Source organism: Podarcis tiliguerta, assembly GCF_965153285.1.
Source record: "Podarcis tiliguerta genome assembly, chromosome: 4".
Classification (NCBI taxonomy): Eukaryota; Metazoa; Chordata; class Lepidosauria; order Squamata; family Lacertidae; genus Podarcis; species Podarcis tiliguerta.
The window spans coordinates 93,068,525-93,092,701 of record NC_139537.1 but is presented as its reverse complement, the minus strand read 5'-3'; the positions used below and the strand labels follow the sequence as shown (position 1 = coordinate 93,092,701).

Genomic DNA, 24,177 nt, shown 5'->3' with positions numbered 1-24,177 from the left:
GTGGGGGCAGACTTTGGTAACATGGCACCTTGAGAGAGGACAAAATTGGTCCTCCCCCCTCAATATTATTATTTTTACTATTATTATTATTAATTGAATTTATATACCGTCCTATACCCTTGGTTTCACAATGATTCCTTTTGGCATTGCTTTTTTACTGGAACTTCTCAGTATTTATAAAGATAAATATAGGTATTATTATTATTACTATTATTATTATTATTATTATTATTATTATTAGCGCCTTAAAAAATACCTCAAAATAAATAACGGCATTTCTTCCCTCAAACTTTGTCCCTCGTCCCCCCTGCTAGGAAACGTCGCCATTAGCACTAACTCGCCCTCAGCACGTGCCCCTTCCCGCCTATTCCTGGCCAGGCCAGAACTGGACGTCTGCGCCCGCTTCGGCTCCCACCCCTCTCAGCCGGACTTCCACGACCCCTTTCCTCACCCAGCGAACGTAGACGTGGGGGGAACCATTTCCCTCCACGGGGGCGACGTCTGCGCGTCCCCCCGCCCCCCTTCCCAGCTCCTCGCGCGCGCGCGCTCCCCTTCCCTCCGCGCAGGCCCAGAGCCCCGCGCGCCGCTCATTAGCCTCTCCCCGCCCTGCTTTGTTCCCATTGTGCGCCTCGCTCGGCCCGGCGGAGGGTGGGGAGGCAGGCGGGCGAGCGAGCGAGCGCCGCTGCGCGCCAGGCGCGTCTCCGGCGAGGCGCGTCTTGGAGGTGGCAGGCGGGCGGGCAGGCGCCGCGTCTGCAGCCTCCTTGGCGGAGGGATGGAGGCTGCTGTGCTGAAGCCCCTCGTGGCCGAGGTGAAGCCGGGCGCCGTCAGCGCCGAGCTGGAGGTGAAGAAGCTGCAGGAGCTGGTGCGCAAGCTGGAGAAGCAGAACGAGCAGCTGCGCAGCCGGGCGGCCGCCACCTCGCCCGCCGCCTCGCCGGGAAGCGCCGCCGCCGCCGGCGCGCTCCTGCTGCTCCCCGCCGCAGCCCAGGCGCCCGCCGCGACCCCCAGCACCTCCCCGACGGCCTGCATGCCCAGCCCGGTGCCCGCGCTCCTGTGCCAAGCCGAGCCCTTCGTCTACTTCAAGCCGTCGCCCCCCGGAGGAGGAGGAGGAGAAGGAAGCTGCCGCCCCGGAGGCCACGAAGCCTCTCCCCCAGCCGACACCGTCCTGGATGAAGTGGAGGTGCTGGATCTGCAGGGGGTCGAGTGCTGCGATCCGGAGGACGACGGCGACGACGAGACGTGGTGGGTGCCCCACTCGGGTGCATTTCTAGGCAGGCTCCAGATCCAACCGCCCCCCCCCCCGCCAGAGTGGGACAACGCAGTCAGATGGGCGGCATATAAATAATAATAAAAGTATTATTGCTTCCATCCTCACCGAAGGAAAGGGTTCCCCCTCCCCTGCTCATCGCCTGGGGCCCTTTCAGGAAAGCCCCCTCCTCTCTCCCCAGCTGGCGCTTTTCAAGGCTGCCTTATTAGCATTAACTCCGCAATCCCCCTTGATCCTGTTTCGCAGCGATTTAAATCAGCCTTTTTCACCCCCTTAACGTCTCCTCGGTCATCGTTATTAACTCCTTCCCCCGCCAAGGGGGGCTCGCTTAGGGGACTCGTGTTGTCGCTTCCTGCTTCCCGCAAGCCCAGGATTTGCCTCCTTGAGCCTGCTTGCTTAGAAGCTGCATGCTTATATTTATGGGGTCCTACCCCACCCCGAATCCTTCACAAACGCTTCGGCCTAATGACTGGGGTGTTAAGAATGGAGTTTTGTCTTCTTGCATTGGGCTGATCAAGTAGATCACGCTCAAAAGCAATGGCATGCTCTCATTGAATGTGATTTCCAGAGGGGTAAGCAGTTGGTTGCAGCAAAACCAAACAGAGGTCTTCCGACACCTGAGCAAATTTTAGAATGGTTATAAGCTTTCATTGCACCCACAGAAAATCCTTTGCCACCACAAGCCTTTTTGATGTTCATTTAATATAGAATTCCAGGATTATCGCTGAAAACGGGTTGGGGGCAGCAGCCAAGTAATAGTTTATATTCTGAAAGGGAAGTAAGAATGGAATCAGTGGTTTGAACTGAACGTGTTTTTGCTCCTTTTTTTCTTGGTTGAGCACCTTAACGTTTGTTGAGCCGTGCTGCTGAGATACTACCTTTAAACACCGCTCTGGCAGTTTGGAGGAGGAGGGAAACCTGACATGCAAAAAAATGTGGTTTTGTTCAAAGCTTGCATCCAATTAGTTAACCCCCAAAGGCAATCAGTGGGGCTTATTTGATGCATCTTATGAATTAGCATTTTATGCATGTCATAAATGGCAATGAAGATAATGGGGAATGCCTTGAAAATGACGCTTCGTTAGTACTGATGCTTCTGTGGAAGCTTGAGATCCCATTGCTTTGAAAAGATCACAAGGGATTTCAGGACTGTGGTCAGCAACCCTTATCCGAGAGGGCTGCTGCTTGCTCCTGAATGGATGCTTTGTGAAGCGAAGCTGCCGAGTAGCTCTGGAAGCAGAATGAAAATGGAGGTAGCACCAGTGATTTATACAGCTGCAGCAAACTGTGTAAAGTGTGACAGTCGAAGTAGCCTGCAAACCGCCCCCTCCCATTGTTAAAAAAATACTGCAGAGATGGTAGCAGCAACCTTCCGTCTTTTCAGACCCTTGTTTTAATTCCTGTCTGCAACAAAAATCCACTCTCATTTTATTTCTTGTTGTGGATTCTTCTTTATCTGTGTTTTACATTTCTGTCTGGGGCAAGCTATATGTTAAACAAAAATGTTTGTATATTCAAATTTTGATGGCTGTTTCCTCCAGGGAAGCGCGGGGGGAGGAATGCTTGAGTATTCCTTCCTTCGCCAGTTTCCTACCACCACAATTCCCCCTCACCCCAATATGCTGCCTCCCCAGTGGGTTCTGTAATGCATGCTTGCATCTCAAAAATGCATCTGGAATCCTTGCAGGAGTGGGGTGGGGAGAGCTGCAAACAAGGTGTCAGGTGAAAGAAGGGCTAAGTGTGAACATGCATGCTCAATCACAGGCGCAAAACAGCTTATTCACTCAAAATTGCCTCCTTCCCAATCCTCTTTTCTCCTAGAAGCAGCAGCTGTTAGGGTTTAAATACGTTCACATATAATATAGTCCTTTCTGGTAATCTGTCTTTCTCTTCTACTCTGGTCATTCTGCACTCTCCCTATCAGTTTCCTGCTCCTTTTCTTAAAAACCCCAAAATGTTAGTCACTTTGGTGCAACACACCTTGACTCTAGTTGTGACATAATTGTACATCGCAGTTCAACCCACCAGTTGAAGACTGATGCATTGTAGGATGGTATTGTGTTAATGTTACCTTTTCTTTTTTTAAAAAAATTTAAATTCTATACCACTTTTTCAAAGTACGGAGAATAATACTTCATAATTGTCCCAAGCTTGATGTGCCTCATTTTTTCAAAGTATATAGCACAGAATATATGTCAATGCAAATGATTTCTGTCTGCACACGCACAAAACACACATCTGCTCTTGTGAATGGATGTCAATCCACATGAAGCTGAACACATTTAAATCCTACTGATTTTGATAGGAGAGAATGAGCCAGCAGTTGCCTCATTCTCTCTCTGCCCCATTATAATCAGTGGCATTTACATGTATTTAATTCTAACTGGCTCACATCCAGTGTGGTTAATAGATGCATTCATGATTTTTAATTCCAGGGGGCTACATATAATTTTGTAGAGTATGTATCACTGTAACCGGCAAGAGGACTGGTGGAAATCAACTAGGTGCAGTTATATATGAAGACAGAAAGGAGCATTTCCCAAAATTCAATGGGTTGTGTGCTTTCAGTGCTGTAAAGTGCCTTGATTTAAGGCTGCATTTCTAAGGTAACTGACCTGCAAATGGACTTGAGTTAGTGATAACTAGGGAGAGCTCAGATGCACATAAAAATAAAAATCAAGGCTCAGTCATGGAAAATGTGAAGCACATCTGAACATATACAGAGTGTATTTTTCTCACCACCAAGTAATCATAGTTTACTCTTTGTAAATAGGCATGTGGAACTGTGCCCCTGGTTGCCTGCAGTAAGTAATAATCACCCCTGGCGAGCAGGCAGCAAATATTTTGAAATTTGAAGGTAATTGGTGGTTCTTCCTCACCCCCTGGTGGTTTTCCAGAGATGACTTTCAGGTGGCTGACACATTGCATGTGGAAGGCACCAGGATCAATCATTCCAGTTAACAAATTTCAGATAACAGAACTGGCAAAGATCCCGCAGAACTGCTACCGGGTGTCAGGAATTAAATGGAGCAATGATCCAAGTCCCCAGAGGAGAAAGAGCAAAGATACCATTCTTCTTGCTGGTGGGCTTCCCTGGTGTTTTGGTGGCAGGATGGGAAGAGGTTGAGCTAGCCTGGGATCTGCTGGATCCTGAACTGCCCCCTCTGACATCAGTTGATGACATGGGGTTCAATTCCGATATAATATGCCAGCTCCAAGTTGCCTTTTCTACTTCCTCACCACCTTTTGTCCTAGCCAGGATGAGCAGTGGTGTAGCGTGGGTTGTCAGCACCCGGGGCAAGGCAAGTAATTTGCGCCCCCTAACCCGTGGATTTGCGCCCCCTAACCCTAACCCCCAGATGTTGCGCCCGGTGCGGCCGGCCCCCCCTGCACCCCCCACGCTACGCCACTGAGGATGAGTGAGGGTTGTAGCAGCTGGTGTCAAAGGGCATTCCTTATTAATACACATACCCTGGATTGGGCTGTAACTGTGGTTACATAGCCAGTTTTTACTTTTACTTTAGGGAGGAAAACAAGAGTATTGTGACAATTAAAGGTCAGCAGCTAGGGTCCTGCAACAAAATGTTGCCTTGTGGAGTGCTTCTGTTCGGGAACTTTTTCTTGGTTCGTATTCCCTCTCCTGGTTTTTCTTCCATCTTTCTCTCACTCTCCTCCACACCCCGCCTTAACATAAGGTTACCAGACATCCCCGTTTCCCGGGGACAGTCCCCAGATTTACAAATCTGTCCCCATACAAAATCCATTGAAGTTGAAAAGTGTCCCTGGATTCATTGGAAAAAATCTGGTAACCTTACCTTAACAGGCATTCAGTTCTCTCTCTTCCCCCTCTTCTGATTGGACCAGAACTGGCCTGGGACCTTTTGTTTCCTGTCATCTCTCACCCACCTCCACCAGACAAAGTGCATTGTGTCACAGGCCAGCCAAGTTGTTTTGGCACTGAAGGCAGAAAAATCCTGCAGGTACCACTTCCCAAGAGTAAAGTTGGAATAATAGTTGTTTACTTACTTAAACAATTAACAGTTTGCTTTCCTTTTGTGGCACTCAAAGCCAGCTAATTGAGATTGCAGACATATTCTGCCTAATATTAAGACCAGCCCCTGGCTCAGTCCTCAGGTGGGCTATTTGTAGATTCACAACTCTCCGTTCTGGTTCATGGATGGTAGAGCAGTGAGGTGTTGCACTTGTTAATTTTTTTTACTGATTGTACGGACAGCTCTCCCCTCAGCCCCTGGGGACATTGGGGGAAAACAGCTCCTAAGTGTGTACAAGGATGTGATCTATCCAGATCATGAACTGGTTCTTTCTGAACTTGCATATCTATTTTTCTCCGACCTCCTGTTCCTCAGTCCCTTGTTGGCTCCATGCCATTGAGTATTGGTGGAATGTGTTCCTAAGGGGTATTTTTAATCCTAAAGTCTGCCTGTATCTCTAATGCATCTGTAAAATGGTAAGTGCACAGAAAGACTCAAATCAGTATTGGTATATAGATGTCCTTTATTTCTAGCTTAATTAGCAGCGAAGTCTGTTAACTTCTATGAGATTCTGGAAATAACTGTGCAAACACCAGCTCATACTTAATAGTAGGCATATTTCAAGGTTATTACAAATTATAACTTGTAACCACCACCCGTTCTCTCTCATGGAGCTGGAGCATGAACAGGTGTTAATTGCAAATTGTTCTAGACTCGGGAAAGTGTTGAATAAGGAGGAGGATTCTCTGCCACAGCAGAGCTGTCTTTGCTATATTGCTAGGCTAGACCTTGGCTAGGTAATAAGTCCCATTGAACTAAATGAGACTTGCTTCTCAGTAGTCATGCATAGGCTCACACTGTGAAACTCCTGTTTTGATTAAAACTAGTCTCCAAGGGCTGCTATTCTGAATTCTGGTCGGGTTCTGCATTTAGCTCTTGGCATTAAAACTTTGATCTTGAAGACATGTTGGCAGTTGCATATCGCGAACTGTTTGTCAAGAAAACACATCTGTATTTCTTCCTTTGAAGACTGCAGCATGGAGGTGTCTACAGAGGACTCTAGACTGTACTGGCAACTGGCCTGTAGATTTCAGTGAGGCTTGCAGTAGAATAGAACAGTTTTTCCCCGAGATAAATCAAAGGCTGCATTGTTTAGAGAGCAATCCTGTAGCAAGCTCTGCTGGGGTGAGTGGATTAGGATCCAGTGGCTCTCCAGCTAAGCCAGGAGGTTCCTGGCACAGCCAGGCCAGCTTAACTCCCACATCCTTGGCTTTGCTGGAGATATGCTCTCCCATTCTGGCTCAGCCCAGGACCCACCTTACTGATCTAAGCCTAGTGGATTCTAAGTTGGTGCAAGCCATTATTATTATTATTATTATTATTATTATTATTATTAGCCACCCATCTGACTGGGTTGCCCTAGACACTCAGGGCAGCTTCCAGAAAAATATACAAACACAATAGAACATCAGACATTCAAAACCTATGGACTTCCATCCTGTGGCTGCAGCTGGAGTTTACTATTAATCTCCCAAAGTAGCCTGCCCCTTCCTTTCCCTCCCACATAATGACCTTCTCAATGTGGGTCATTTGTCTGGGAAGAAGGGGACGACAGAGGATGATATGGTTGCACAGTTTGTCGAAGCTACCAGCATGAGTTTGACGAAACTGTGGGAGGCAGTGGAAGACAGGAGTGCCTGGCGTACTCTGGTCCAGGGGGTCACGAAGAGTCGGACACGACTAAACAACAACAATTTCTGATTTCTTTGGGCTTTGTGCATTCGTCTTAAAAAAGAAAAGCCAAGCTGTGTATGTGGTTGATTTCTTAAACATGATTTATGTAAAATAGATAATATGGTTAGTTTTGCATCACTTCTTCTGTTTAACGTTTGGCCTTTCAAATTGCTGTGGGGGGTGGGCAGTGTCTGTGGGGAGTGGAGGGATAGCCATGGGGGAATGAACCTTGGGGTTAATGGTTGACATCTGTTTGCCTCAGGAGACAGTGAAAGAGTGTGGCTTCAGGGGTGAAGTCAAACCATGGTTGAGTTTCAGCACCAGCTGTGGCTGTAAAGACTGCTATGGGAGAGACATGTTTTGTTGCATCTGGGGCAGATAAAGATGTCTAGTTTTGCTGCTACAGGTGTACCATGACATTTATTCTCGCTGTGCTCCTCCCAACAGTCATTCCTCCTCTGGTTACTGATACACAACCTAAATGATTGTCTCTAGTCACTACAGTCATCTGCAAAGGATTCCAACATTGCAATATTAATGTTGCCAGCCTTCATGTTGGGTTTGCAGACAACTCTACAACACAGAGTTGGTCTGCCAATGAACCTGGTTCCTGAAGTCAGCTTCCTGTAGAGTACATCCTTGGGGGTCCAATTGCGTTGCAATAGTCCAGTCTGTAGATTATCAGAGCATGGGGAACAGTGACAATCTCTGTAGCTGGCAAACCAGCTGGAGATGGAAACAGGTGTGCTTAGCCACTGAGCCTGCCCAGTCTCCAGCAACAGTGTTGGATCCAGTAGCACCCCAAGCTATGAACCTGCTCCATCCAGGGGAGTGTAACCTGCCCAGGAGAAGCCATCTTCCTCCTGGACTCAAGAACTTGGAACGCATAACCCCTCTGCCTCTTCAAGATTCCCCTTCAGTTCATTGGCCTGTACCCTGCCCATTACTGCCTCCAAGGAGCAGTCTAGCACTTCAACCTCCTCTCCTTATTCCAATGGATTGGAGAGACAGCTGGGTGTCATCCACATATTACTGATGCCTCATTCCAAATATCCTTATGACAGCTGCCAGTGTAGTTCCAACGTGCGTTCTAGCCTGGCAAGAACGCTCAAGGAGTGTGCAAAACAGCGCCAGGGAGGAGTTAGGACAGAGATTCCTGGAGGGCCACATTTGACCTTCATTCTTACAGCGTTCGTGTCGACAGAGTTCACAGTTTTCTTAACTGAAGCCCTTTCCTTCATTGTTTGTAACACCCAGTTGTATGGTTCATGGAAAAGGGGAATCTTCCTCTGAACCCACCCACCTACCCCAAAACCACCCTACAAAAGGATGGCAGAATGGAGTTGACTTTAATCTAGGGTGGCAAAATCACAATTCGATTGAGAGGTGATGTGATATTTGATGGGCTTTCACACGGATGGAGCAAATTTGTATATATATGTATATATATGTGTGTGTGTGTGTGTGTGTGTGTGTATAGATAGATATAGATATATATAGATATATATTGCTTCAGAAGTAGGACCCAAACCAACAGGTCCAATTTACAAGGAAAGGGGATTTCCACCAAACGTTAGGAGAAACTTCCTGGGGTACAAGTTGTTCAACCATGCAACAGATTGCCTTCAGAAGATGGTAGACTCTTAGGCATTAGAGGTTTTTGAAGTAGAGGCCTTGGCCTCTGACAGGGGTGCTGTAGAAGCGGAATTCCCTGCATGGAGGTTAAATTAGATGACCTTTCCCTTCTAGTCATGTGATTCTTTAACCTCTCTGAGTTAAGATTGGCTGCAGCTCCCTGTCTAGTATATACTTGGACATGAACCTGGGCTTATGGCCATGTAATCTGTACAAAGACTCTTGATGAGTTCTTAACTTGTTTTTGTCCAAGTTAAGAGTGCTTAACTTTCTCTGGATGGCACCCAAGGTATTAAAAAGCTTCTGTCTGCTTACCTCTTTTGAAATCCTTAACAAGCAACTCTTCACTTCGAAGAATATGACAAGAGGAGCTATTATTAGATGTTGAATATGCCCCTTCACACTCCAGATGCACATCTCAGGCTTACTGTTCTTCAGTTAGAGGGACTTGCGATATGCACTCTCAAAAGGGTAGCAGGCTCAGATAGGGGACCAAAAGGTAAGTACAGAATTGTGTTTCCAGTAAATTGCACAAATAGGGAATTAACATCTAGAATGGAGTTCAGTATTCTAGAATTTTCTGAACTCTCAGATTATACCAACATGTTTTATGTGCTTAGCCGAAAACTGGATTTCACTGTGGCTCAACCATCCTTCCAAACCCTGTTGCCCTGTAGATGACATTATACTCCGCTCCCAGACAGCCTCAGCCAGCATGGCCAATGGCTGGAGATGATGGGAGTTCTAACAACATCTGGAAGGTACCATGTTGGGGAAGGGTTGTTTAACTTTATGGCGCTGTGGGTTAAAGCCTCAGTGCCTAGGGCTTGCCGATCGAAAGGTCGGCGGTTCGAATCCCCGTGGCGGGGTGCGCTCCTGCTGTTCGGTCCCAGCGCCTGCCAACCTAGCAGTTTGAAAGCACTCCCGGGTGCAAGTAGATAAATAGGGACCGCTTACTAGCGGGAAGGTAAACGGTGTTTCCGTGTGCGGCTCTGGCTCGCCAGAGCAGCGATGTCACGCTGGCCACGTGACCCCGAAGTGTCTTCGGACAGTGCTGGCCCTTGGCCTCTTTGAGTGAGATGGGCGCACAACCCTAGAGTCTGTCAAGACTGGCCCGTATGGGCAGGGGTACCTTTACCTTTACCTGACCATTAAATAGGACTGTAGTTTTTTCTGAAAGCTATTTAGTTTAGATACAGTTCCGGACCTATTTGAGGCTTGCCTTCAAGGCTGTACACTCCAAACATAGTAATTATAAACCAATTAGAATGAGAGTACATTTTATTATTATTATTATTTATTAATTTCAATTTGAGATATGCCACCGTCTCTGATTTTGTAGTGCTGTACATCTTCCGTTAGAAGCATCAAATTTATGTGTTGTGCTAAAGCTTTTCTTTGATTCTATTTAGGTTGTATGTTGCACCAACAAAGAGCATCGTACCCCAAGAAAAATCACTGACCCCTTTGCAGTGGTGTCGCCATGTTCTAGATAATCCAAGCCCTGAGATGGAAGCTGCAAAACGCTCTCTCTGCTTCAGGTTGGAACAAGGTAGCTTTGGGGTTTTTATTCATTGTGTTTCCATTGCTTTCTCAGAGAATCTCTTCCTACTGGTTTTAGGCTGGTCCAGTTGAGTAGCGGCGTAAAGGATTGCCTGTGTTCAAGGTGTTCTGTATTTCTGTGGCCTACACATTGAAAACCGCCGAAGTAGGGATGTTTGAAACCAGGTGCTGTTTTTCTTCAGAGCTTTCTGCCCCACAGTCTCAAATATTTATGGGAGCTCTGCAGTGTCCCAGATTTCCTTGTTTGAGGATTTATGTCCTAAAATCAGATTCACATCTAAATAAGGATGTGCTTCTTTGCTTTCAGTGTGATGTACATTTGCATGTACACCTCTGTTCTTATACCTTCAATGAGCTTGTACATGAGTGTCTGGGTTCAGATACCAGCTGCCCACCACCCAGACCACCCCCTCCTCACTGAAGGTAAATTGGGGAGAAGGTGGGTTTATCATATCTGCACTGACAAAGCTACAACATTGTATTGATTTTTTTTTACTGCTGACTTTGTATATGTTTTAATCCGATTCCCCTTGTTGAATTGGTATCTGATTTTTAAAGACAGGGTTTCTTTGGTGGGGATGGCAAATTACCTAAAAAATAGAATATAGATAATTTTAATAAAAATAAATAGAGCATGCTGGACCATCAGAATATCCCGTGTGTGTGTGTATGTGTGTGTGTGATCATGTGTCACCATCATGAGGAAATGCTGGTACCGAAAATGTCAGTGGGTTTATTAATAGTTTTGTGGTGGTGGTTTTAAAAATGAAAACTGCTAAACCCTATTCTTTACAGCCTATACATATCTGCTCAGAAGTAAGCCTCACTGAGTTAAGTAAGACTTATTCACAGGTAAGTGTATACAGGATTGCAACTGTAGTCGCGTGCAACACTAAAAGAGCTAAACAAATTTATAGCGATAACTGTTCACAAAACAAGAGTTCATTAAGTAAAACTGGCCAGATTTCCCGACAGAAAGAATCTTTATAATGAATAGGAGATCAGTTCACTTTCAAAATTCCCTGTGAAACTTGTCAGTTGATCTCTCGTTTATCATTTCCTTTGTTTTTCTGCAGCATCTGAGAGAGTTGTTATATGCGTTAATAACACTCAAGAGTTTCTGTTTCCCCATGTCATGTTTATTTCCACAGTCTGTGTTTTACTTCAGCCTCAGGATGCTGAGGTTTCAGAAGCAAATGAGGGATGAACACATGTTAATCTCTTGAGAACTTGTTTTTAAGAAAGGGGGAAATGCTCCATTCAGGTGCTTGCTTTTGTTACTGAAAGTATATTCTGGCATGAAACTTGCCAAATACTTGGCTTTGTGTGTGAGAGCATGATAGTATCTTAATTTTATTCTGCAATGGCCCAATGAACTGAGCACATGGAGGACTCTGGGCTCCTTCAGACTGATGGCTTTTCTTTTCTTTTTGGCAAATATATTCTGCAGTGTGTCATTCATAAAATAATAACGCATTCGTAGCGGATTTATACTGCATTCTCTTAGTTGTTCTACAATGCTTCCCTAATGCCTCTGGCGGGGCACTCTTCTGCTATAATGTGCAACAAAAGGAGAACAACGCACACCCCCCGGCCCAATCCTGGACACTTATGGTCTGAAACAGTACAGAATTTTAGCAGGAATCAACAGGATGTGCCCCTATTTGGAAACTAAGCCGTACGTCTGCCCCAAACCTGCAGCAGGCATGGAACAGAATTGAAAGCAGGATTGCACAGGACAGCTCCAACACCACCATGAGCACAAACGATAACGAATAAAAAGGAACGCCTAGTGCTTTCATTGCACAAACCTAAATTTCTGTTATGTGATTGAATCCCTCTTGCAAAAATACTGAGAGTCTGGAGGTGGCTATAAGCAACAAGCTTATGAGAGTGCTTGTGAGAGTGTCATTTCCCCTGTGATATCTGTCGCACATTGCAATGGTTGGGCCATTTCAGGAACTCTTGGGTCGCAGCTCCATGTCCTCTGAAAGCGCACCCTGTCCTTTGTGTATCTATCCGTAGCAAGACAATCTCTTGTCTGGTACCTGCCAGCCACCCTTTCTTTCTAAGCAGTGACTGAGCTGACAGTATGCGTCTGCTGTGAGGGAAGCTATAGTGTGTAGGTTTAAAACCTCACACGGGGGTCTAGCCCTGGGAAAGGTTGAATGCTATGTGCAGAAGGGTATAAGTGGGGAGAGGGTCCCAGAGTTGGAGGTTTCAGGAATAAGGACCTCCAGGGCAGCTGCAGCAGAACAGATTGAGCAGTACTGAGAAATAAGGGCCCGTAGGAAGTAGATAACTGAGAAGCAGAATGGCAAGCGAGTGAGAAGAAACACTATGTACCGTCTGGGGGCGGGGGGAAGATTGAAGAGTCATGCAAGCTCTGGAGGTACGGAATTTCAACATATTGATTTGAGATAATCACCAAGACATTTGGCTGCAGGTCTCTGCTGCATTTGGTTCCTCTGACAAAAATATTCTTAGGAAAAGGCAGCTATGAGGTTACATAACGCGGGCATTTTCGGCCACACTAAGCAAACGGCAAAAGTTGGTGGAGGAGAGTATCATGAAGGAACTTACCGGGCATATTTGGAAGTCCTCTCAGTCGTCGTTAGTTGATGGTTTGCATCAGCCTACCTAGACTCTTCTTTCTGCACCTTCTGTCTGAAACTACAGTTCTTGGAGAACCAAATGCAATGCAGAAATAAATGGAGGTGTTGTAGCTCAGTGGTAGAACACATGCAAGGTTCCAAGTTCAATATCTGGTGTCTCCACGTAATGAGCAGGTAGTAGATGATGGAGGAGACTTCTGGACACCCTGAAGGACTTTTTCCTAGCCGAGTGGACAGTAGTGGGTCAAGACAGACCAATAGGCGGACCTAGTGTGAGACAGTAGTCTATAATGTTCTTACGATTATAAGGACATGTTTCCATTCCTATTCTGTGACTTATTTTTACTGATCGATAGTTTATTTCATTATTCCTGCATAGCAGGGGTTGGACTGGGGTCCCTTGCAACTCCACAAATCTGTGATTCACATTCTTACTGTGTTTCACTGGGTTTTTGTGCAGAGGTTTCATAACCATGGCAATGGTTTCATCAGCTGTCTTGCTAGCAACAACAACAACAAGCCATCAGCACAAATCCATATTTCAGCTGCTTCACACGCATTTGCAGTCTCTTTCTATATATCACTGTCTCTAATTGCTCTTGGGTACGGCTTGTTGTTTCTCTTCTTCTGCTTCCTCATTCAAAAGATGCACCCAGGAAAGTTCCAGTAAGAAACAGCCCTAGGGACTAACTTGCCCTTCACAAGTCAGTGCTAATTTTATCAGGAGGGGGAGGGGGAATAAATTCTGCAAGTCATGTTCCCCAGATTGTGTTTTCCGCACACCTTTTCCATCTGCTAGACTGGCAACAGAAGAAAAGAGGAGTCCTTCTCAGGAGGCCAGATTGCTGGCCCCTAATCATAGTAGAACGATGGGTCTGCCATATGGTAAATTCCAGCTGTTGTGAGGTTGCTTATTTGTGTGAAGTTGTTGCCCTGTCCTTTGTTGTCCCACCCTCTGGGCTCTTGTTCAGAGGTGGTCCAGCCAAACTTCATCCAAATATCGTGATTGACTGCATGGAGAAAGTGGAGGGGGGAAAGATCTCTCTCGGAACACTAGAGCTTGTGAACATTCAGTGAAGCTGAATGTTGGAAGATTCATAACAGGTAAAATAAATCACTATGTCCCACCGAGTTAAACTATGGACCTCACTCCTGCAGGAAGCAGCAACGGCCACCAACTTCGATGACTTTAAAAGAGGATTCGGTCATGGAGGACGATGCTGTCGGTCACTACTTGCCATGAAGGCCCACGCTCTTCCTCCACAGTCAGAGGCAGTAATGCTTGTGGTGATGATGATAAGATTTATATACCACCCTTCATCAAAAGATCTCAGGGCAGTTCACAAGAAAAAAGTATATAATTTAGTTGATGAAGGGGTGTAAAAAAAATAAAATTTGCCCAATCGCCTAACAATTTGAGCAATTTAGAGGGATTTGAAATTCTAGGACAAACAGAAAGAAAATAAATTATCTTTATATAGGTTTCCATTTTCAAACAAGAACCCATAATTCGTTCTTTTTTAAAGGAAAGTATAGCACATACCTCCCGGGACGCAGGTGGCGCTGTGGGTAAAAGGCTCAGCACCTAGGGCTTGCCGATCAAAAGGTCGCGGTTCGAATCCCCGCGGCAGGGTGCGCTCCCGTTGCTCGGTCCCAGCGCCTGCCAACCTAGCAGTTCGAAAGCACCCCCGGGTGCAAGTAGATAAATAGGGACCGCTTACTAGCGGGAAGGTAAACGGCATTTCCGTGTGCTGCGCTGGCTCGCCAGAGCAGCAATGTCACGCTGGCCACGTGACCCGGACGTGTCTCCGGACAGCGCTGGCCCCGGGCCTCTTGAGTGAGATGGGCGCACAACCCTAGAGTCTGTCAAGACTGGCCCGTACGGGCAGGGGTACCTTTACCTTTATAGCACATACCCACATACAAAAAGAGCACACAATTGTTGGAGACTGGGTGCTTTTGTGCTTGCAGGCTTCCCATAGGCATCTGTTTGGCCACTGTGAAAACAGGACGTTGGACTATGTGGGCCATTGGCCTGATACAGCAGGCTTTCCTTACGTTCTTATGTGACATGCATACGGGCTTTAGGGAATCATGTGACTTGTCTTTCCTTTGAGAAACGACTCTTCTATAAGAGCTAGATCATACCAGACACGGTAGGAAAGGCTCTTGATCTGTTTTCTCTTGTTTCTGTCTGGCCCAAGTGCCTCTGTAAGTTATATTTTCATTTTTTAAGCCTCCACGCTTGAGCTGCACCATCACTTCTCATCAAATGTTGACTTAGTAGAAGTTGGTGCAGCAAGTTTTTCTGTGCCTCTTGAACAGTGCTTACTCATTGAGGGGAACGGTTGTTTTTGCATTTGCCCTTTTGCTGTATATGTGGGGGGGGGCACATTGTGGAAATATGGTTTTGCCTTTAACGCTTATGGTTATATTTTGTTCTTGCAAGGAAGAAATGGTTCATATTCTGAAAGGTTTAGATCAGGCTTCCTCAAACTTGGCCCTCCAGATGTTTTTGGCCCACAACTCCCATGATCCCTAGCTAGCAGGACCAGTGGTCAGGGATGATGGGAATTGTAGTCTCAAAACATCTGGAGGGCCGAGTTTGAGGAAGCCTGGTTTAGATAATGGCCATCTTCCTTATAAGTGCAGAACACACTTTGGCTTAAAACCATGGCAAGTAGTCTAGAACCTCTGGTTGTGGCGTACTGTGTTCTGTGACCCAGTTAAAATGTCACTTGAAACCGTGGTGTTTTTTTTTTTTTGTTTTGGACTGAGGAACTTGTGGTCTTGCAGGGGTTGTTGATCTCCAAGTCCCATTACCCCTCTTTGGGGCTGATGGGAGTTGGAATCCAGCAACATTTAGACAGCTACATGTTCTTCATCCCTAGCTTAGCTAACTCATGATTGAACCCAAGCTTGCCTACAAACCATGGTTTGTTTGAGGCCTAAAAACCAGAATGTGAAACCATGGTTTGAAGTTAGTGCAATATACTGTTTGCAAACAGTGGCTTCCCATACAAGTCCCAGTGTCGTAACTATCTAAAATCTTACGGAAGTTTTCCTGGAAACACATAGTGATACCTGTGTATGCTTCCAAACTCTGAAATCATGCTGGCAGGATCTTTCTTGTGCTTGGCTACAATAATGGGAGGATGGAGCAGCTGCACAATGAACTCTGTCCATTGTCTGTGTGCCTCTCCCTCCTGCCTTAAGTCTTCCTGGACACAGCCTCATTTCCCTGCCCACCTCCTCGTTGTGAAATCCATGGGCAGCCTGCCTTGCTCCTAGGCTGGCTTGCAAAAAGGAAGGGATGCAGAGGAACTGAAGTGATTGTTTCACTATCTTTACCTGGAACAAAGTTAACGGTGCAATGTAGTCCAGAGCACAACCTTTATTACTCAGTGCTTAGTTTCACACCTTGTTATTTACTCTGCACCCCACAAATGGGACATCTTCATCTCAGCAACCCAGTGTTCTCTCTACCATGGGAAAAAACACTTGTGAATGTCCATCATTTCACCAGTAGCTGTTCTGGGCAACCCATTGATCAATCAGGTATAAAGCACATAGCTTGTTCACCCTGTCCGCCACACCTCTTTAGCCAATCAAGCCCTGCCCAAACGTGTGAAGCTACAATTTGCAGAGTGCTTAAACAGTTAATCCCTCTTCCCCAGGGTACTCTGGGAATTGTAGTTCTGTGAGGGGAATAGGGGTCTCTCAAAAAGCTCCCAGCACCCTTAGCAAACTGCAGTGCCCAGGATTCTTAGGTGGTTAATATTCTTAAGTAATAGTGCCACTGTATTCTGCTCTGGTCAGACCTCACCTGGAGTACTGTGTCCAGTTCTGGGCACCACAGTTCAAGAAGGACACTGACAAACTGGAACGTGTGCAGAGGAGGGCAACCAAAATGGTCAAAGGCCTGGAAACGATGCCTTATGAGGAACGGCTAAGGGCATGTTTAGCCTGGAGAAGAGGAGGTTAAGGGGTGATATGATAGCCATGTTCAAATATATAAAAGGATGTCACATAGAGGAGGGAGAAAGGTTGTTTTCTGCTGCTCCAGAGAAGCGGACACGGAGCAATGGATCCAAACTACAAGAAAGAAGATTCCACCTAAACATTAGGAAGAACTTCCTGACAGTAAGAGCTGTTTGACAGTGGAATTTGCTGCCAAGGAGTGTGGTGGAGTCTCCTTCTTTGGAGGTCTTTAAGCAGAGGCTTGACAACCATATGTCAGGAGTGCTCTGATGGTGTTTCCTGCTTGGCAGGGGGTTGGACTCGATGGCCCTTGTGGTCTCTTCCAACTCTATGATTCTATGATTCGATTCTATGATTAAAGTTGGGCTTAAGTGCTGAACTGAGATGGGTGCCTTCACTGACGTGTGGGGCAGTGGGCATGTCTTGAGGGGCTGCAAAACACGTGCAGGATCTGGCTGTGCCTAACTGCACCATATAACAATCCCCAGGGAAGTTTCTAAGAATTTGAGTAGCATTGGTGAACAGAGGGGTCCTTGTTATCAAAGCAGAGAGGGTGACACCTTTCGGCATGGATATCTAGTACATGGGCCAATCTAATTGTTTGGGGCTGCAAACTTCTTATCATGTAAAACTAGTGATCTGGCATGTGTGTGTCTGAGCTGACAGTCCGCCAAATTATTCCAGTTGCATTTATAAGGATGAGAATAGGTGAGCACTGTTTCCCCACTTTCTGTGCCAAGCAAGGATGGATCTTGCCCCTCTCTGAAGAACGGCTGATGGCTCTAGAGTATATTTTCACCTCTCATCCATTTCCTTAGTGACAAACGTGGTGTTCTTCGTGTGGTTCTTAAGAGTCACAGCTGCAATAACAGTAGCTTTGTTCAGGACAAGTCTTGTCACAGGAGTTATTGTGCAAAATAATGAATGCGGTTTGCAGTTGCGTTGTTGACTGCATCTGTGGGTGAGAGCATGCAGGCCATTAATTGGCCTTGGCAAATGACCACGCTGTTACAAAACTGTCTTGTGTTTAAAAGGAGAATCACAAAGGCCTTTTAACGTCTGCCTCCTTTTGCTGGTTTATAATGAGAAGTACAAAACGTTGCCAGTGGTTTTAAAATCACAGGTATACTGTAGATTTCTTCTAAGGTGGCAGCTGTCTGCTTGATCCTAAAATATATTTTGCATTTGTGGAAAATTCATTTAGTCATTAAAGCTCATGAATTAATAGACCCGGCTTGATTTTGGCAAAGGAGGCCTCTGTAACTTGTGACCAAGTCCTAAAAACAGGAGGCCTGGCTGGGGTGCCGTTCATTGCTAATGTGCTTTGTTCAGCATGATGGGACTTGACATGCGTAGATTGTAGACCCAAGTGGCGCCCAATACTACAGTGATCATGTGTCTCATTTACAGGATTGCCGCATCAAAGCTTAAAAAACAAGGAACTCCATAGATCTGTGTTGTCTGTGGTTCATTGAGTGCAATGTATTGACAGTGGGAATGCCCAGTGTATTCTGGGATGTCTGTTGCCCTGGAATGAGGTGGGACTTAAAGGAAAGTGTGCCCATTTAAAATATTGGTACCCAAATGATATGAGATTGACACTCTTGGACATCACGTAACTTTCAGTGGCAAGTCCTAGGAGTCTTCTATAGCATGTTGACATTTGATGTGTGGGGTTGGCCCTATTGTTTTAATAATAGGTGGTATTAATAGTACGTTCAACTACTTTTAAATCTGAATCCCGTGGCCCTGCCAAATTTTGCTTGAAGACGTGCTATCAGGTTCACTAATACGGAAGATACCCATATATTTTTTTTATTAAAAAAAAGTTGTAAGACTCAGAGTCTCACACCTGGAATGTTACATCTCTCTGTAGATTTCATATTAATATTTTGTTGCTCAACAACAGCTGTGATGCTGTTAATGGCAGGTTGTGGTAATGCTGTCCCAGAGTATAATGGCATGCGAGGGGGGGGGGGCGTGATTTGCATGACATTTTGAACTTACAGAACAGTGTCTGGAGGAGTAGAGAATACGGATGTTGCCCTGCTTTTCTTTCCTTTATTTTGTTACATTTTTATCTCGCCCAGAGTGGTATACCTGGTTCTTGAACCCTTGTCTCCCTGGTCCTAGCCTGATGCTGTAACCATTACACCACACTAGTAGCTTTCTTAGATACATAGAGAAATTTTATTCTACCTTTAAGAATCCTATTTTGAATATCATTTTCTGTATATGTAAAAATTCCTTAAGCCTTGCCCTGGATGTGGCTGTGAGATTACTGAGGCTTTCTGATGTTGCATATTTGATAGATATGGGAGAGATGTCTACTTCAGAGTGTGCAGATATGCATTAAATATATTCATGCTTATGTAACTTGGAATTTCATGTTGTTAAAAGGAAGAAATATTTGTGTCTGATGGCTTAAAAGCTTATGAAGGGGATTAAGTTTGTTTTTAGCACTTGATGAGGGAGCCTGTACTTTACTGTGTGCCCTGTAGCTTAACTCTCAGTTCAGTTATGTCCCAATTAACCACACCCAGTAATGTTTTGTACAAATAAATGTCATATGTATTATCTGTTACACCATATACTTAAAGAAAATCAAGACAATGATCCAGCTTTATTAAGTCAATTTGTTACTTTCCTTTCAACCAAGGTGCCAGGGTGGGCTACAACAATTTAAAATGCAATATTAAAGCAATTTAATGAAATATTGAGTTAAAATCTGTTCTACAACAATACCTTGTCAAGATACTAGAAACAAATACAGTGAGCTCAGCATCTGTTCTGTAGCATTTACTAAGTAATTTCAGTAAGGAAAAGAGCAGTTCCAATTCATAATAAACTTAATTAATTGCGTGCCAATTTAGTCCATTTCTGGCTCCACTATGTACAATAACATGATTTTGTCCATTATCAAAATCTTTTCACAATCTCTCACTTTCTTTATATACAAACTTGCATTAGCATTTTTTAATGTTTGAAATACTTGAAATCTTGTCTCTTAAGCCTTGAGATAGCTGACATCATCAATAGTGCTGTGTACTGGGAGAGGCAAAAAATTAGAAACATTGCACTCTAAATCTGTTTCTGGAGATTCACATCCTGTCTTTAATAACCTTTATTTATTTTGTCTTTGAACACCTGCTGTTTTCTCTCTCTCGTCTACTGCGGCTGAAACTGCAATCATATCTACACTTACCTGGGGCTAAGTTGTGTTTAATAGGACTTAGCTTCTGAGCAGATGTGTGTAGATTTGTGCTGTTAAGCTTTTTATGTCTAACTTCCTAATGGATAAGAGTCTGCTCCAAATATAACCTCATCTCTTCCTTTACTATGTCTGTTAACAGCTAGTCGATGGCGGAGTCTCTTCTCTACGTCTGTCTCCTTGGCTTTCCCCTATAGCCCTGTTGCAAGGCTCACTCCATATAGCAATGGCTTTAACACTCCTGCCTTCTCTAAAACCTTCAATAAAGCAATATTAACACCTGAAAGAACAGGTAATGCTTGTTTTCTTACTAACATAGCACTGTAATAAGGCCTAACTAGTTCCTGTTGACTTTGGTTCAGTGTTGAGATACGTATGTAGCTTTGAGAGGCCAAACTAAGCATGACAGGGGGGAGCTATGTAATATACTTTGGCTGCCTTTCTTCTCTGTGCTCCACTGCTTGAAACAGGGCTGCTGGCGATACTAAGAATGGAGAGGCGAGAGCAGGTTTTCCCAAACTTGGGTCTCCAGCTGTTTTTGGACTACAACGCCCATCATCCCCAGCAGTGGTCAGGGATGATGGGGATTGTAGTCACACAACAGCTGGAGACCCAAGTTTGGGAAACACTGGTCAAGAGCCTCTGGGAAAGGCCTCTGAGTCCTTGAGTTGGTCCTCCCCACTTACCCTTATCTTGACTCAGATTTATGGAGCAACAGCGGTAGGCGGGTAGGAAGCCGCTATTTTGACATCCCCACACTGCTCCACAGTGCCTCTATGTTGAGGGAACCAAAATGGCAGGTGGCTTGCAAATACCTTGGCTAGCCTATGCCACTGATGGGTTGGGATACTGGGTAGCACTCTGCAAGCTCTCCACCTACAGCCTGCTTTGATTCGAAGCAGCTTTTTGCCCATCCCAGCTCTGAATGCAGACATTGGGGGACAGGTGGAAATATGGAGGGAAGGGGGGATGGAGAATATTGAAGTAAAGAAGGAAAACGAAAGGATTTAGCTGCCTTCGTGCATGCACTGCTTTTCACATTCAGAAAAAATTACCCATTCCTTCACGGTGTATGTGAATGAGGGAAACATGGGTATAAACATATATGGTTGCCCCCATTGCATCTAGTTTGGTCCCACAGGTCTGGGGCCAATGCCATGACCTAGACTTAAAATTCTGCTTCGTGGATACATTTTCTTTCATTCTCTTACTTTTGTCTTCATGTTGTTTCCCAAGGAACAGGAAAATTCTTACTATCCCTTCCTCCCACCCATCCACACAGGATGTACCCTGGAGAGCATGGACAGCTTCTTCTTCCATGTTACATTGAACAAAGGGGTCCCCCCACTCTGCTGTTATTTAGAGTTATTGTGATCTGCTCTAGCCCATGGCCCATGGAAACATCAGGCTGCGACAGTAGGGCCAGCACCTACACTACTAAGCAATGGCAATAATGTGGGTCTGGCCTGTGTATGTTTGGGGCCACCAGAAGGAGAGACATCAGTAAATTAAGGGTTGCATTTAAGGGATGTACGAATATAATGATCTGTCTGGAAGAAAAGAAGAAAGGCAGACATTCTTAGGTTATCTTCCTTCATATGCTGCGTTTCAGATTTACTTACATAAGGGCTAAAAGCATTGGAAAAATAATAATCTGGGCCTTCCAGGAATCCAAATTCACACCAGAATTTGCACTGAGACTTTTGTTTTTGTTTCTTAATGTTTGAAATCGTATACTTGAGCCCACTAGTCTTCCCTCTACTGTAGATTCATGCTGCAGAATTGCTTCTTTTCCACACTAACGGGAACACCAAAGTACAGGACCATTTTAAATAGACTTAAAGATCTTCACAATGTAAAAGTAAAAGTAAAAGTAAATAACGGAATGTAGCATCATCGTTGCTTGAAAAGTAGATGCTTTTGCACGTCGCTTGAAGTTAAGGGGTTTGCTGTGTTGTTGTTCTACAGGTTGTGTTTCTAGAAGTTCCCCTCTCAGCCCCCAGTCCTCCATAGACAGTGAACTGAGCACCTCAGAACTAGAAGACGATTCCATCTCCATGGGATATAAACTGCAAGACCTCACAGACGTCCAGATCATGGCTCGACTGCAAGAAGAGAGTAGGCCATTAACTGTCATTCCTCTCCCTCCGCTCTGCCCCCCCCCACTTCTTTTAAAAGCTGCATGTTAATGCCTCAGGGAAAATACTTGATTTTAGGCCTGTCTAAGCTATTGTCTGGGATGGTTTTTTAAAAAAACAATAACACCATGTTGGTGCTTTGGTTTGGCTTTCATGTTGTTACACTTGAATGTTCCCCCTCCAAAAAAATTCCTAGCATGAATAAGTCTTAAATATGGTTGAGTAATGTATCATGTTTAGTACTGTGAAGAAAAGGAGCCTAATTTGTTTTTTGAGGGGGAGCTAAGTGGGCTATGGGGTAATTGTGTTCACAAAGAGAAAATGCCATCTTATTTTCTTTGAAAGGCTCTGAAAGCACTGGTCTGATCTGCGTCAAGGAGTTGTCGTTCAGAATCCCATGCCATACGCAGACACACGAAGGGGGTTAATTGGGCACAAGCTGTTAAAGGTCTTAGAATTCAAAGCTTTCCTGTTTCCCCCTCAGAATTCACCAACTTTGCTCAAGGCTGTCTAGGTCTTCTGTGACATTAGGGCATGTAAGGGGGTGATAGTTACAGAGGGATCCTTCATAGAATCCTATATCTGTAGAGTTGGAAGGGACCTCAGGGGTCTTCTAGCCCAGCCCCCTCAATGCAGGAATCACACCTATACCCGTGTCTGTAAAGGCTTGCTGTGACATCACAGCAGATCAGCCAATGGCATTAAGGAGGAGGCAGCAGAGCAATAAGGGGGGGGGGAGATTTCAAGGAGGCTGGAATAATAGAATTGTAGCGAGGAACCACAAGGGTCATTTAGTTAACACCCCCCCCCCCCAGCAATGCAGGAATCTTTTTGCTCAAACTCACAACCTTGAGATTAAGAGTCTCATGCTCTGTTGACTAACTAAGGTATCCTGCAGGTTTTAGATAGATAGAAGGTACAAGGAGAATACCAGATCATCTGGAGAATTTCAAATGATGCTCTTTAGATTTATTTTCTGCAGCATTGTCACTATGACATAGTTTGCACATAGCTTTGAGTGAGCCATTTGCACAGAATAGATATGTATGCTCTTTGCAACCATCTGCAACAGCCGGCATGGCTAATGGGTAGGGAAGATAGAAGCTATAGTCTAACACTTCGATGTCTGGAGATTCCCTGCTGCTGGAATATAGGATTTTCAGTGCAGGGAGTTCCATAGTCTGGGTGCCACAGCGGGGGAGCCTAGGAATGTCAGGTGTGTGAAGAATGTTTTTGGTCTATCTCTCATATTAATGCATTTCACAGGACTATGATGAATTACGTTGTATGTTCACACAGAGCTAGTTCTTTGCTTAATCAGCCTGCTTGAGGACCACCTCTCTTCATAATGCACTTCAAATATATTGCTCTGCCTTCATTAAGAACTTCATATTCATTCCCCTCTTTGGAATAGGACGTGAAAATCCGTGTATGTCTAGTTGGTGTTCCATAGTTTTCCTTCCCACTTGCATGCATTTACATTTTGCCTCATGTTTTCATGCATCTTGTAGACATGGGAGTAAGTTGCAGAACCCATGCCTTCCATACGAAAACGGACTCTTGCAGAAGGGGTGATGTTTGTTACAAATGTTGACCATTTGGGGCTCTCACCTCGCCTTTTCCTTACACTTACCAGGTCTGAGACAAGATTATGCGTCTACTTCAGCATCTGTATCAAGAAACAGCTCCAGCGTCTCTCTCCATTCGAGCAAGAAAGGGACAAGCAGCGACCAGGAATTTGATCGCTACAGCCTTGAGGACGAAGAGGAAGAATTTGACCACCTGCCCCCTCCGCAGCCTCGGTTGACCCGCTGCTCCCCTTTCCAAAGAGGAATTCCCCATTCACAGACTTTTTCCAGTATACGGGACTGTAGGAGAAGCCCGACCTCCCCATATTTCCCCTCAAACAATTATCCGCAACAACAGTGTTACTCTCCTCAAGCCCAGAATCCTCTTGAGCCACAACCAAACAGGATTAATGGAGGTAAAGTTGGCTGGCTGGCTGTTTTCTGATGTATGGATTTATTTTGCCCTTCTGGTGCCA

General features: G+C 45.1%; 1 protein-coding gene across 3 annotated transcripts in view; it reads left to right on the top strand.

The window, feature by feature from the left end:
* Positions 1 to 372: 372 nt before the first annotated feature.
* The window catches only part of SLAIN1 (SLAIN motif family member 1), a 36,673-nt gene continuing 12,868 nt past the window's right edge, over positions 373 to 24,177 (top strand). Inside the window, exons 1-5 of one of the 3 annotated variants that reach the window (XM_083435838.1) lie at positions 373 to 1,239; positions 10,038 to 10,177; positions 20,138 to 20,287; positions 21,964 to 22,113; positions 23,770 to 24,117. In XM_083435838.1, the coding sequence (XP_083291964.1) occupies positions 773 to 1,239; positions 10,038 to 10,177; positions 20,138 to 20,287; positions 21,964 to 22,113; positions 23,770 to 24,117 (1,255 nt within the window). In that variant the 5' untranslated portion in view covers positions 373 to 772. The remainder of the gene's footprint in view (positions 1,240 to 10,037; positions 10,178 to 20,137; positions 20,288 to 21,963; positions 22,114 to 23,769; positions 24,118 to 24,177) is intronic. The other 2 variants (XM_083435839.1, XM_083435840.1) reach the window with 2 other exon arrangements.